General features: G+C 38.9%; 1 protein-coding gene across 3 annotated transcripts in view; it reads right to left on the reverse strand.

Annotated features, from left to right (window-relative positions):
- Window positions 1–14,876, reverse strand: part of ADAM23 (ADAM metallopeptidase domain 23) — a 171,627-nt gene that overhangs the window by 42,901 nt on the left and 113,850 nt on the right. For all 3 annotated transcript variants that reach the window (XM_049615076.1, XM_049615074.1, XM_049615075.1), the window contains exons 10-14: window positions 9,032–9,103; window positions 6,772–6,935; window positions 5,570–5,654; window positions 4,486–4,576; window positions 1,896–1,944 (exon numbers count right to left, since the gene is read on the reverse strand). In XM_049615076.1, the coding sequence (XP_049471033.1) occupies window positions 1,896–1,944; window positions 4,486–4,576; window positions 5,570–5,654; window positions 6,772–6,935; window positions 9,032–9,103 (461 nt within the window). The remainder of the gene's footprint in view (window positions 1–1,895; window positions 1,945–4,485; window positions 4,577–5,569; window positions 5,655–6,771; window positions 6,936–9,031; window positions 9,104–14,876) is intronic.

Consider the following 14,876-nt stretch of genomic DNA (forward strand, 5'->3'; position numbering starts at 1 on the left):
CACCTAGGCTGTATTTTTAAATGTGGTCGTTTTTATTTGCTCTGTCTCAGTAAAGGCAAGCACTTTTTTGCCTCTGTCCCGAATAAAAGACACAAGGGAACCTGTCAGATTCTACTTTGGAGGAAGGAATTGTGACCGTTAATTTATTAAAGATTATATAATGCAGGCTTCAGGAACACAATTGAGGCAAACAAGGAAACCCTAAAGAGAAGTATTATACTATACACACACACACACACACACACACACACACACACACACGGATATCTGTATATATGTTTTTGACACATAGGGTAAGCTCCTTCTGAATTAGAATTAGGTAATAAATAGCTCCTTATGCTCAACTTCAAAAACTATTTGGTGATATTAATGATTTAGCAGGAATATAAGCCTGTGTGATGAAATTAATCAAATTACTATCTCTAGGTCAGTGTATAGGAAAATATTATACATATGGTCATGGTTAAATGGAATCATACATGCTGATTCCTCGGGCATATTTGTCACAGTACTTGATTTGAGAGTGACAGGCCGCTTATTCCGAGATGTAATCCAACAGTTTTTTTGTAACCTGGTGCATGAGGGTAGTATATGGAAGTAGGAAAAACCTACCATTGTTGACAGGGATCTTTTAAAGAGGCTTGGCATTTCCTCTAAAAGTCTGATAAGACTGCATTTTCAAATCAGGAAATAAATTGGCATACATACACATATTTAAATACACACACACACACACACACACACACACACACACTAAGTAGTTTTTTTATATTCTAAGGGTGGTCAGTCCAAAAATTCATTTAGAAATTGGGAGTTCAGAAGGCAGAAGGCAGCTCCCTTTAGAAGCAATATTATCAATAGTGTTACCTTCCTAGAGTAGTCCTTGAAAATGCTGTTTAACCCATAATGTTACTAAATTGTGGTGCAATAGTAAGGGGAGCATGAAGGCTAACGGTTTCACGTTTAAACTACATTTCTAGAAACCTATGTCCTGAAGCAGCAGGCGGAGTTTTGACTCTCTCTGCAAACCCTCACACTCACACTCGTCTTTTCCCCATGAGCAGGACTCCCGGGGAAGAGTAAGGAAGGGACTCTGCATGAGTAGGTCAGGGCCTCTGGCCACTGGGGCTCCTCGGGATGGGGGTAGGACCAGAAATGGGTGATGTGTTGAACAGATATCTGGCATGGGCAGAAGGAACAAGAGAGACAAAACGGGTGAGAAAACCTCTTCCAGCTAGAAGGGGTGGGCTCTAGCTTAGATGGCCATGGGCCAGTGGCTCCTGTGGGTGCAGGGGCTGGGGCAATGTTTCCAGGCTTTGGTTCACAGCTGCAATGGCAACTAAAAAGGGGTTCTAGTTCCCAGAGTGTCCTCACAAGAAGAAATAGGTGAGAAAATGTTCAAATTTCTATCAATAGGAGATACCTAATTTAGACACAATAAAGTATCTTAAGAACCAAAAAAGCTATACTGATTATATAAGCAATATAGTGTAATTTTTACTATGGCAAACATGTCTATTGGAGAGTTCCTTAAAATATAAATTGATAAATTGATTTTCATTGACTGCTTCAGGCAGACAACCAGCTTTTATTCTAAGTGCACTAAAAAATTAATGCCTCTGCTAAACTTAGAAGCATTTAATAATGTGCTTCCTTTAAAGGTCAATAGAAAGAAATAGCAGTTATTACTATATTTTATTATCAACAAATTTAAGCAAAAAATTAAAATATAAGGCAAATTAGTCCTTCCATTTTTAAAATATAAGATAATTAACTATTGAATTTATACTGAGTATTGAACCTAAGAGACCAGTACTTGGGAGACTGTGTATCTAATCATAAACAGCAATTTCAGTGAAAGGCATATTTCAAATGCATATATAATGAAATTTTACCCTGTTTCTTCCATGATGCAGCCACCCCAGGACTCTGTGCAGTCACATTCTAGTCCGATGAAATAATAAGCAAGAAAAAAAAAGAGAGAAACAACAAAAGTCACATCTTTACTTTGCACTGCAGCTCTTGAGATAATTCTCATCACCAATTTCATGTCCTAAAGATACAGAACGTGAGGTCTCTCCAAACAAAACCTATTTCTTTTAAAACAATACTTCTTTATCCTTTCCAGGAGTATAGGTTGCTCCCTAAGACAACAGCTGCTAAGGAATAAAACTGTGCCTCTCTTCGTGTTTGTAACTCAGAGAACTCAATTAATGTTTAGGGAAAAGTAGCCTGGTCTGGAAATGAAAAGCCTGAGTTCTGGTCCAAACTCCACCTGATGTGGAAAACGGGGAATAACCTCTCTGCCTATCTCCCAGAGTGGGTCGCGGGCTCATGCAAGATGAGCACCTGTATGTGCTCTGTGAGCTGGAAGGCTCTCTTGCACAGATATAACGAGTCATCACTGAAGCTCCGCCAACAGAGCACACGGAGGTTCCAGGAGAGAATTCCATTTGCTCGAGTCAAGGTGAGGTTGGGCCGGGACTTGAAGAACACTACGCTAAAAGGTTTAGGAAAAGAGAGCATTCTAAAATAAAAGTGTAAATAGTCATTTAAATTAAACAATAGTCATAAACTCAACATGGATGTCAGACACTGCCATACTGATACAGTAATGGGCTGTTCTTTTATTTTTCCTATTCTTTTTTCTATCATAAACACAGATGTGTTTACAGAAAGACTCCAGATGGGATTTTTTCAAAAATCGAAGTTCAGAACTAATGAACTATCTACCTAAACAAATAATTCACAAAGGAATAAAACATGTTAGGAAGGAACTACACCAGGCATCAGTAATGAACCCCTACTTCTCACCGCAGACCCTCACCCAACTCTGTAACAGGTCTCTGCTGACCCCAGCGCTGGCCTCTTCACAGCCCCACCCTTCTCAAACAAGGCCATATACCTGGCCCTATTCTTTCAGATTTTAAAGCCATCTATCCCGCTGATGGAACCCCAAATACCTCCTTTGATGTGTACTGTGTGTTTCCTTGGGAAAGCAAATACTCTGAGCAAGATATTAATAAATGAAAGTTTATGGATATTTGCAAAGTGCCACCAGACTTAATACACCCACAAAGTGATGACTTAATACGTCCAAAAAGGAAATTGAGAAGCCCGTGGATATGTATTTTGTTTCAAGTTCCCATAACATGTGCATTAATGACAATTATTTGAGAGTCATCAAAAAAGTATAAAATCGGGGTGCCTGGGTGGCTCAGTTGGTTAAGCATCTGACTTCAGCTCAGGTCATGATCTCACGGCCCATGGGTTGGAGCCCTGAATCGGGCTCTGTGCTGACAGCTCAGAGCCTGGACCCTGCTTCGGATTCTGTGTCTCCCTCTCTCTCTACCCCTGCTTGTGCTCTAGCTCTCTCTCTCTCTCTCTCTCAGAAGTAAACAAACATTAAAAAAATATTTTTTTTAAAAGTATAAAATGTAGAATAATGTGAACGTAGATTGTTGTCCTTTTCTTCTTTGGGGAAGTGAGGTGGGCAAGGAGACCTTTACTTCAAGCATCTGATAGTTTCACAGAGGGGAGCAGACTTCCACTTAAGAGAATAATTTGAGTGAATACCTCGGTCCTTTTATCCACAAGGTCGCATTATTATTTTTGTGAGCCTTAGGCACTTTGGCCTCGTGCCACCAAAGTGTATTAGAAATTGTATTTTGCTACTTTGTTGGTTTAAAGACTAATATAATCCAGGTTGGATTTCATTCTGATTTTTAAAGAAATTCAAATTTTTCATGGACTCCTAAAACCATTGTGGGCCTTGGATATTTTGCTACCAGAAGCTCAGTCCTGTCTTTCCATCTTCCTCTCTTCTGATTAGTGAAGAGAGTGACACCAGCCGTCACTGGCTGCACTTTCCCACTGGATGGGATCTGGGGCCCTGTGTGGACTCCCTCCTGGCACTGCCTGCCCACTAGAGTGTTATCATCTGCCACCCATTCCCAGGCTTAAAGGGCCCTAGGGCAGAGCTGCCTGGAGGGGAGGCTTCTTCTTGAACTCTTCTGATGGGACCATGTGAGTGAGTTCAGTTGGAGGTAGGTAGGTGGGGAATTTTAATTAGAGTTGGCGCTGCTTTCTTATAGTAGATCTAAGCTATTCCTTGATCCAAATGTACTATTATTAACTCCCTGATGGAGTCTCACTGGCATCCAGTTTCTATACTCCGCTGCTTAGAACCCAGAGAGTGAGTACTCATCGACCTCACCCCCAACATTCTGCAGTGTGAGAAAGACCTGATCCCACTCTGAGAAAGTGAGTATGATTTTATGAATTTTAAAGGAGAGATATCTACAACCCAAAACGGATTAAAAATTACCTTAAGTCGCTCATTTGATCATCTTTTTTAAGAGGAAGGAAGTAGACTACAATTAAACTATAATGACTTAGGAATGAACAATATTTCTTTATTGACCGGACATGCATTATATAGACAGAATGGCACATGAAAGTGAGTAAGAAGGTCAATGTACATACTTGGCTTTCTGCTAGAAGGTTCCCATTGGATTCCAAGGTTTTGAGCCAGGCTCTGCGATAATACTTGTGCCACTGCCATTGGAAGACCATACTGTTTTTCAGAGTTGAAAGTGTGTGGGAAACATTTGAGAGAGTGCACAAAGCTAGTTATTATTTCTTAATCATCACCACATATCATCTCAGTTCCCTAAGCAGAGCCTCACAGCATCAAAAGACGGCATACGTTCCTCAGCACCTCTTCCTTGCAACTGGGCCCAAGAAGCAGAACGCCTCTCTTCCTATGTGGCATCTCTCAGAACTTGATGCTCTCACATGGAAACATAAGATACAATTCGTAAAAGGCTGTGCCCCAATCCAACTCATTCCAAACCAAGAATAAATTCAACTTACTAAAAATATGTCGAGAGAGAGGCCTTGACAGAATGATGGCTCAGAGAGGCCTCAGAGAGGCCTCTACTGAATGATGGCTATTGGCTACAACTTGTTATAATATATCCTGGCATTTATCAGGGTTTAGCTATAGTTGGTTCAGCCTTTTTGAGTGCTGTCGCCAACTGTTGTAAGAATTTCCTTTATATAAATGAAGGTACTGGAATCCAAACAATGAGATGAAGGAAACATTTGTTTCAATGAATTCTATAGATAGACAGGTAGAAGGCATAAAAATGAAAATTTTACATAGGGAGAAACCAAAGATACTGATTAAATATAATCACACATTCTTTGATTTAAATGAATGAAAACCTAACATCTGCAGGAGAGCATTATAGCTTAAAGTTATCAGGAAAGGAGTAATAAGTTTATAAAAATTTATCCATAGAGTTGAAAAAAATATCTGGATCAATCTTTGGCATGTGTTTGCCTGATAAATATGAAATACTATCATTATGAAATGAAGCAATACCTCTTTTTTAACACCAAAGACCACTTTGGGTTCTGTTTACTAATATAAATCACTTATACCTTATTCCCGGTGTCACTGTCATTTTAAACAAGCCCAAGAGGGATGTAAACTAGGCCACAGGGAAGAAAGAGATCAGATGCAAAGATAAAGCTCTACTTTAAGAAAATTGATCAAATTTACCTCATTCACGCCAACGCCCCTTGTGCGAGAACAGACACCTCCAAAGTAACTCAGACTGCTTCTCTTATAGTGGAATGTCACACGCCTACAGAAAAAGAAAGGGCAATCAGGAAGCCAATGTGGTGGCCATCATATATGGGACTATCATGTCCCAAAACAGGTCTACTCACTCTACACTGAATACCCCAAATTCAACTTCCCTCAGGAAATCAAAAACTACATTCTAAATACCTTTAGATTCATGTTATGTTAAGCAATCTCCGTAGAACAAACATTAACTGAGCACCTACGAAGCACTGGCTGATTATTATAAATTTATAAATTATTAGAAGTTGCTGGGGGTGCCTGGGTGGCTCAGTCGGCTGAGCCTCCGACTTCGGCTCAGGTCATGATCTCACGGTTCATGAGTTCCGGCCCCACGTCGGGCTATGTGCTGACAGCTCAGAGACTGGAGCCTGCTTCGGATTCTGTGTCTCCCTCTCTCTCTGACCCTCCCCCGTTCATGCTCAATCTGTCTCTGTCTCAAAAATAAACAAACATTAAAAACAATTAAAAAAAAAAAAAGAAGTTGCTGATTATGGACTGAGAGAAACGAGTAAAGAGCTAAGGTGAGAGGCAAGGAAGGAGGAATTTGGTTGGTCTTAGAGGATGGTCTGAAAACAGCTTTGTAATGAGTGGACAAGGAAACCACTTATTATATTAAAAGAAAGTATGGCAATCCTTTTCCTTAAGGATAAAATCTCAATTTTATTCAATGGTTCACCTCAAAAGACTATATTTCCTAGTCTCTCTTGCAGCTAGGTGTGGCTATGACAAAGGGCTAGCAAATGATTTACTGGTAAAAATTGATATGTGCAAGCTTTCAGGAAATCCACTTTAATGGAGCTAACTCAGCTGGAAGGAGTGCTCTCTTGCACTCTTCCCTCCCTGTACTCCTGGTGCCCGTAATAAAAGCTGGTGCACCAGCAGCCACCTTGAATCATGAGTTCACCTGCAAGATGTAAAGTGTGAAAGTAAGATCATGCTCTGAAGGTAAATCTTATGACCATGGAACCACCTTCCTAGCACCAGAAGGCTTACCTCCCTGCTACGTATATAACCAGAGAAAGGAATCAATTCAGGATCCATACACTTATGTATAACTTAGGTGGTCCAATAAAGGGATCAAGATAAATGTCAACCCAAAGACCACAGGTACATACGAGATAAGGTGCACAGCATCAGCATGCTGTTTAATGCGCTGCCGGTATTTGGAGAACTCATGGAGCATCTGCACAGGGTTGGTGGTGATCTCAATATGATCCTTCTCAGTCCAGGTCTCTACAGCCACCAGGACAACCCTGGTATTAAGCTGCTCCTTGTAAATCTGAGGGTATACAACAGGACAGGTGCAGGAGGAAAACACTGGGTCAAACATGCACAATCAGTGATTCAGAGTCAGTGGAAGGACAGGAGGGGAGGTGAGAGGAGAACATGAGGTCACAATTAGCTCATCATAAAGAATCTTCTTTACTTTCTCATTTCCAAGAGCAAAAATTAAAAAAAGAAATCACAATCACACAATTCAGCCTCTCTCCTACTAGACTATTTCAATCCTAAATGAGCACATTTAGTGGCCAGGCATCCTACTGGGGGATGGACAGTAGGGATGTCAAGATTCAAAAGTCTGGACATAAATTCTAAACAGGGTGGAGTAAAATCACCCTTCCAAACCTCACAGGAGGTGACACGTAGGAGCCTGATATACTGGCTCCGGGTAAGCGCAGTGCGACCAGCGAGTCCTGCAGGATTGGAATAGTCTGGTAAATCCTTGGACAAGCACCAGCAACATGGCTGGCTTGCCCTTGGAGGCCTTGTGACATGACACCTAGAATAACAGCCAGCGGGAGTCGTGGATCTGGGCCACAACAGGGAAAAGCAGATGCGTATCACCCACCTCACCCTCGCCACGGGGTGGCATCATTCACAACATTTAAATTGTATCTTTCGGCTCTCTTTCTCCAGTTCCGGCCGAGTAGCTAAACAATTCACACAATTAAGCGACTTCAAAGACTGCTGTCACTTTGTCCTATTTTCAAGCTAATTAAGAAAATAATGGATGTCTTTGAACCCACCGAAGAAAGAAAATATCATCGTGCCTGACTCAACCCGAAGCTAAAATGATTTTACGACGAGCAAGTTAGAGCTGGTCAGCTTATAGGAGAGCCCAAAACAAAAACTGCACTTTGCAAGATGTGATTCCATTCAATCATGGTAGAATGACCAACACAAAGATGCTACCAAGTCAACAACTTTGGCAGCGAAAAAGGTGTGCCCGATACTCTCTTTTCCATATTAACTTATAGTTTTTGTCTGAGAAGGCGGCTTACAAGAGCTGAAATTACGGAAAATTAATTACCCACGTGTAAACTGGCTTTCAGAATTTCAGTCCTAACTCTGTATGACCCACTATGCTCATCCACCCGTATTATGCCTTTACCTAGCTGTCCCTGTAGGTGTCATATGTTATGAGTATTTACAACATTGAAGGTTCGGGGACTGTTTCAAAGGCAGAAAAGGAGGCAGTTCTTTGGAGAAAACAAGTATCATTTAGATAGTTGGCAACTCATAAAAAGTCTTCTTTTGCCAGGTAAGAGGGGCATATAATAAATATCAGATAAAAATATATTTAACTGAACAAAAGAGCACTTTACATTAGAACACAAAGCAGTATGCTATATTTAGCCAATGGCTATGGCAAATAGAACCAGTTATTGGAACACAGCAAATAATATTCACATCTATGGAATTCTAGCTAAAGCAGGAACAAGGAAGAAAACCTTAACCATTATTCTCTGTAACTTACAAAATGAGAGGGAAAAAATATTGATATGAACGATTTTATACAGTTAGAAGTCTTTGTAAGAAGATACAGATTTTACTGTTTCGAATTAGTTTCATTTGGGGACTGCACTTAATGCTGTCATCTAGGAATAAAATCTGAAGCATTCACTACTAAGAAAGTAAATGTTAGTTAAAACAAAACAAAATAAAACTGTATTTCCTATATTCTCCAAACATACTCCACCTCAATCTACTAGCTCTCTTGCCATATATTTAAGACAGTAAGCTCAACTGGTTATTATCACCAAAGTCTCATTTGTCAAGTGTAATTTATACTCTTTTGGTAGTTTATTTTCTCTTGTGTTTTTGTCCTTCATAGGCTTGGTGACAAACAGGTCTGGACATCACTTATAAGCAGCACTAATGCATCTCTGGGATACTGAGAATGACTCAGCAGCCCTCCTAGCTCTGAGGACACTACTCTTTGTGAAGTTTCCACCCTATAACTTCTTAGCCAGATGAGCTTAAGGATGGCATTTTTACTTTTGCCCAAGAAAGAATTCAAATAACAAGTAAACAGGTAGAAATATAAACCATTCCATCTTGGAAAAATAGGTTCAAGAAAATCAGGATACTTACAGAATCCACAAGGTTGACCACAGACTTTGCAAAGTTATTGGTGTGTGCGTGAGAAGAGCGATACTTCTTATACTGGGGGGGGGAAAGGATAAACCAGTCACTGCTAAATCATAATTTCATGGTAAATTTCAAAATACAGTAAAAGCAGAAATCTCACAGCAATAGTACAAATGGGTATCAAAAATACACAGTTCAGCTTGTGCCATGTTGGATATGGTGGTGTTCTATTTTATTTCTCTGTTAAGCAGCAACACTCTATCTAAAACACCTTACCAGTTCCAGGTAAGGAGAGCGCCTGTAGAAATCTGTGCGAACAGAAAACAAACTGAGGGTGGATGGGGGGAGTGGGGGGTGGGTAGGAGGAGGGGAGAGGGAAAATGGGTGATGGGCACCGAGGAGGGCACTTGTTGGGATGAGCACTGAGTGTTGTATGTAAGCCAATTTGACAGTAAATTATATTACAAATAGTAATAATAAAAAAATACTTTAATTAAAAAAAAAAGAAACCTGTGTGAGAGGCTTTACACCTGAGAAGTAAGTTGTTAATTCAGTCTTAATGTCTACAAATGCAACCTTTTTGTTTTCACTGGAAGCACCTTTACCAGTTTACAAAGAGCTTAGCCAAGAAATTTAGGCCCAATACGACACCCTTCTCACTTTAAACTCCAGACCATACACACACCAAGAAAATTTCCTCGGCAGCATTTTAGATACTGCCCATGATACGGAATGCATTCTTTCATACATTTCAGTATATTCTTTCAGAAGAATGCCTCCTCCACAGGAAGCTTTCAAGAATGTTTATGGTTATTTATGATTATTTGAGAAAATAAACAAAAGTCAATTAACAGAATAATTCCACAACAACATCTGGAGGGCTACAGTTTTAGCAAATACTGCGCAGCAGGTCTTTGAGAGGGCATTGGAAAACTGACATCTACGCAGGGGGATCACGCCCTCTACCGAGGAGAAAGGAAAACAGACTCAAAACTACTGAATCAGATTTGCACCATAAATCTTAAAATCTGTCTTTAATCACAATTACTAAAATAACATGTCTTTCACAACTATTAAAAATGTTTCTATGTTGGAAACCCATAATATTCTTTTTTTCTTCTCCTTTGCCCACTTTTCACACTATAAATTTGTCAGTCTCCCTTCATTTAATTCTCTCTACCTGTGGTACTATGTTTTTTTTAAACAAAGAATCTAGGTCTTCATGCTTAGATACCCGATATTTATTTTTTATCATATTTTATATATGACAACCCATGAAAAATGTGCCATAAATTAGTACCGTCCTATTGGTTTGGTAGCATTCGTTAATTTATAACCATTTACATTTATAACATTTGCCATAGTGTGAATGTTTGTATTCCCCCGAATTCATATGGTGAAATCCTAATTCCCAAAATGATGGTCTGAGGAGGCGGGGCTTGTGGGAGATGCTTTGGTCATGAGGTGGAATCCTAATAAGTGGGAGTAGTGCCTCATAAAGGAAGCTCCAGAGAGCTCCTTTGCCCCTTCTACTAGAAGAAATGGGGACAGAGTAAGGTGCTGGCTATGAAGCGGGAAGCAGGCCCTCACCAGAACACAACCATGCTGGCACCACAGTCTTGGGCTCCTCGGCCCCTGGAACAGTGAGAAATTAATTTCTGTTATTCATAAGCCACCCAGGCTGCGGTATTTTGTTACGCCAACCTGAATGGACTTGGACTCAGAACAGACTCAGACTCTATGTTACTGCTGCCACTGTGCATTCCAATCTGACCTGAACTATCTTTATGTGTTCTTTACTGGTAGTGAACATCAATCTGTGCATATAACTGGGCCATAAAACATCGTATTGATTGAAAAAACTTAAGGTACTTTAACAGGGTTTTCAAACCTAGCATAAAGAAGCTGCTGTAAATAGTTAAGGATTTTAAGTTGTCCAGCAAATTCCACAGACTAAAAAATGTCAAAGACATTTTTTAAGCTAAAAGCAAAAGTCTCAACACTAAGTCCCTTTGGGGTGATGAAAATGTTAAAAAGTCTCAACGTGAAGAAGCACAAAAAAGAAAGGAAAGATATTAGCTGACACCTATTCTAAGGCACCTATTACAACTCACTTTATTTTCTTCTGAACATTAATTTGTCCATTTTGTAGACTTCTTTTTATAATATAATTATCTGGAAAAATACGACATGCAAGTTAAAAAATTTAACAAAATGAGGTCTTTTTTGGAAGTCTATCAAAATGTGATGTTTTTCACTTATTTCATGTTTGTAATTTCCCCGTCTCTATTTTCCTTTTTAGAAAGCCCACTCTGCCCACTGTGGGGTAAGTGAATTAGAGAGGGTCCAGCATGCAAGGAGAGGGACCTGCCAGGAAACTACTGCAATGGTCCAGGTAAGAGGTAAGGAAGGCTGGGTATCTGGACAGAGAAGTAAGTGGACACACTCTGAAGGCAGGGGTCCCACGACTTGCTGATGTATACGATGTGGGAGGTGAGGAAAGAAGAAAATAAAAGATGACTGCTACGTTTTGAACTTGGATAGCTGGGGGAATAGTGGTGCCATTTAAAATAATGAGAAAGACTAGGAGAAGAGAAGATTAGGACTAAGGAATCAAGAGTTGTGATTCAGAAACGTTGGAGATGAGCCTATTCAGTACTGAAGTAGGCATGCAAGTAGACAGTGGATACATAAGGATGGATCCAGGAGGCTAGAGGCATAAAGTAGAGAGGGTCAAGTTTAAAGTCATGATACTAGTTAAAGGTTGAGACTGGAAGTGGGCACTCTGGGGGAGTTCTAGAAAGAAAAGAAAGCCCAAAACCAAGTTAGGGGTATTCGCAAAATGCTAGAGGCCAGGTACACAAGACTAAGAAGAAATAACTAGGGAGGTGGGGGGGGCTGTTGTGTCACAGAAGCTGAGAGATGAAGAAAATGTTTCAAATGGGAGAGCGTGCTGAGCCGCGTCCAAGGCTGCTGAGAGAGCATAAATGATGACAGCTAGTAGCACCCACTGGATTTGTTCACCTGCAGTGCCATTTACCCGAGCAGCTAGGATTTACCAGGACCAGTAAGTGTTTCTGCTACAACAAATATATGCGCCTCACAATTCTATGAGGTGGCGTTTACTAGCCCCATTTTAGAAATATGAGGTTCAGAGAGGACAAAGAACTTATCCAAGGTCACACAGATGGAATTCAATGCCTACTCTGGGTTCAGACAGGAGCTAAAACTTCTCCGTTAACAATTCTTATAAAATAGTTTATGTATATTCCCGATAAATCATGATTATTGATGAGAACTCATAATTGGTTAGGTGCCCATAAATACGGTGGTTTTTAAATAGGGTTTAAACTGAAGTTTAAATCGAAAAAAAATGTCTGAGTTATAACACACCTGCACTCTTTGACTTATACATAAGGACATAGCAAAAATGTAAGCAAGACATTTTCTTGTGCACTTTAAAATATTTCAACCAACTGTCTATTAGAGTAAAGTTTTTCATATTTATATTTAGCCCAAGTGGCTCAAAGAAACGTTTGCAGACCCTTATCAAAGCTATAATTGGCTCACAAATTAGGTTCCACCAGACAGCTACTAAGATGCTTTCTACAAAATTGAGGGATTTTTCTTTTCTAGTTGAAAGCCACTGAAAACATGATGCTTGTTCAAAGTAAGGTGTCTGCATTTTTTCAGGAAGCCAATATTAGGTTACTCTGAATTAAAGAGGTGAGCTTGAATGTGAATGTAGGCAAAATGTTTCTAGTCCCTGAATGAATGAGAATTTTGCATACAAAGAAACTGTAAAATCTCCATTTATGATAAAACTTACTTTCACATTTTGTGATCACTGAAAATAATTTACATTTAAAGTGCCAAATTTACTTTCCTTCCTGAACAATTACAACGTTTAAGAAATTTGCTTTTTGAAAAAATTAAAATTAAAGCTTGATTTTCAACCCAAGGATGACGGTTATCAAAACAACTGTGCTGCTTCATCTAGCACAGATTGTATGATGAGTAATTCCAGGGATGATCATTCTAAAACCCAAGAGCAAATATTCAGATATTAAAAAAATAGATGGTAATTATTCTACTTCAGTTTTACTTTCAAAACATGAATTTCAGTACTCTGATCCATGTTCTGAATTACTACTTCTTTGTGTCAATCAAATTCAACAACTACTTAAAAACTTTTTTTTTTCATTTCCTACTGTGCATTGCCTCCAAATTTATCACTGCAAATTACGGTTCTTTTCTTCTAGCTTCAAAGATAAATGAACATATCATGCCTAGTTCTCACTCAATTTTAATTATAATAAAATAATTATCAATGTTTACCATTAACAAATTTGGTAGCGGAAACAAGTTAACTTTATCACAGAATATATGGTATAATGTGCAGAAAATCTCTATTTATGAAAATGGTATTTTAATGGGAGGGTGCTACTGTATCATTCATAAGACAAAGACAAGATTATTCACATGCTTCCATTTAAAAGGATTAAAAAATAAATTCAAAGCATATAAATTTAAAATTTTTTTTCTATTTATACAGTTACTGCTATCTACTCTTTGATTTATAGCTTTATGTACCTTCCCAATAGAGTATGGTGGACCAGGAAATGTGGAATTACAAAAGTAATCGGTTGGAGAACTGTTCTATTAATTCTCAGCTATATGCGAATGTACTTTGTGAATTTAAAGGCATTGCATGTAGCTTAATTATTGCTTCCACTACTTTAAAAGTATTTATATAATGCGTATTAGAAAAAGCTTAAGTGTCTAAAGCCCTAATTTCACAACATACCACAGTGCTAAGGACTGAGAAGTAGCTAGATAAAAACTCATTGGGCCAATCAACAAAAATAGTTCAGGTGAAAAATTATCTTGGGGTTTCAAGAAAATTAATGTCCTTCTGAAACTCCTTTTTTAGCTTTCATTAGCTAAAATGGCTGTCTACACATTTGGTTTCCCTTCCCACCAGAAAAGACCTCTCCTAAATTGTATGTAATTCTGATAAATTCTGCTGCTTCTAACATATAGCAAGCAATATATAAAAAAGCTACTGGTAAATAAAATAAATCTGCATATAAAATGAAGAGGTATTCCACTGAATAATATTTAACATAATTGAACTAGTACTTGCAACTTAATGGAAAATGTCTGCTAAAGTAGAGACTCAAAAGTTTAAAAATAAATTAAAAGTCACCACATTTTTAAATATACGGTTTTTTCAAGGCCTTTTTTGAGTAGCCTCTACTAATTAGAATTTCATGTTGTCAGTTTACCCTATAGTCTGCTAATCTAATTTGGTCTCCTCAAAATAAAACAAGGACTTGGGGTGCCTAGGTGGCTCAGTCAGTTAAGCATCTGACTTCAGCTCAGGTCATGATCTCACAGTTCGTGCGTTTGAGCCCCACATCAGGCTCTGTGCTGACAACAGAGCCTGGAGCCTGCTTAGGATTCTGTGTCTCCTCCCTCTATCTCTCTGTCCTTCCCCCACTAGTACCCTGTCTCTCTCTGTCTTTCAAAAATAAATAAATGTTAAAAAAACTTTTTTTAAAAAAGGACTTAATGATACATGTGAGGCAATCTGAATTTTTGCTGCAATCCTTTACAGGTTTTTTACCCATACCTGACTTTCAGGTGTTTCTTACAGATTCTCATCTTTCCAGAATGTAACTGAGTTTTCATAAAAGCAAGTACTCTTTGTTTTAGTTTATATAATTTTTTAACTAAGTTATGTAATTACAACAAAAATTACGACTGGCCTACCCAGTCTGGGAAGTGTGGCCATGGGGTTCTGGAGCCCCCTCCCAACAGTTCACGAGAGCCAACTGGATGCAAC

The sequence above is a fragment of the Panthera uncia genome (genome assembly GCF_023721935.1).
Source record: "Panthera uncia isolate 11264 chromosome C1 unlocalized genomic scaffold, Puncia_PCG_1.0 HiC_scaffold_3, whole genome shotgun sequence".
NCBI classification, from domain to species: domain Eukaryota; kingdom Metazoa; phylum Chordata; class Mammalia; order Carnivora; family Felidae; genus Panthera; species Panthera uncia.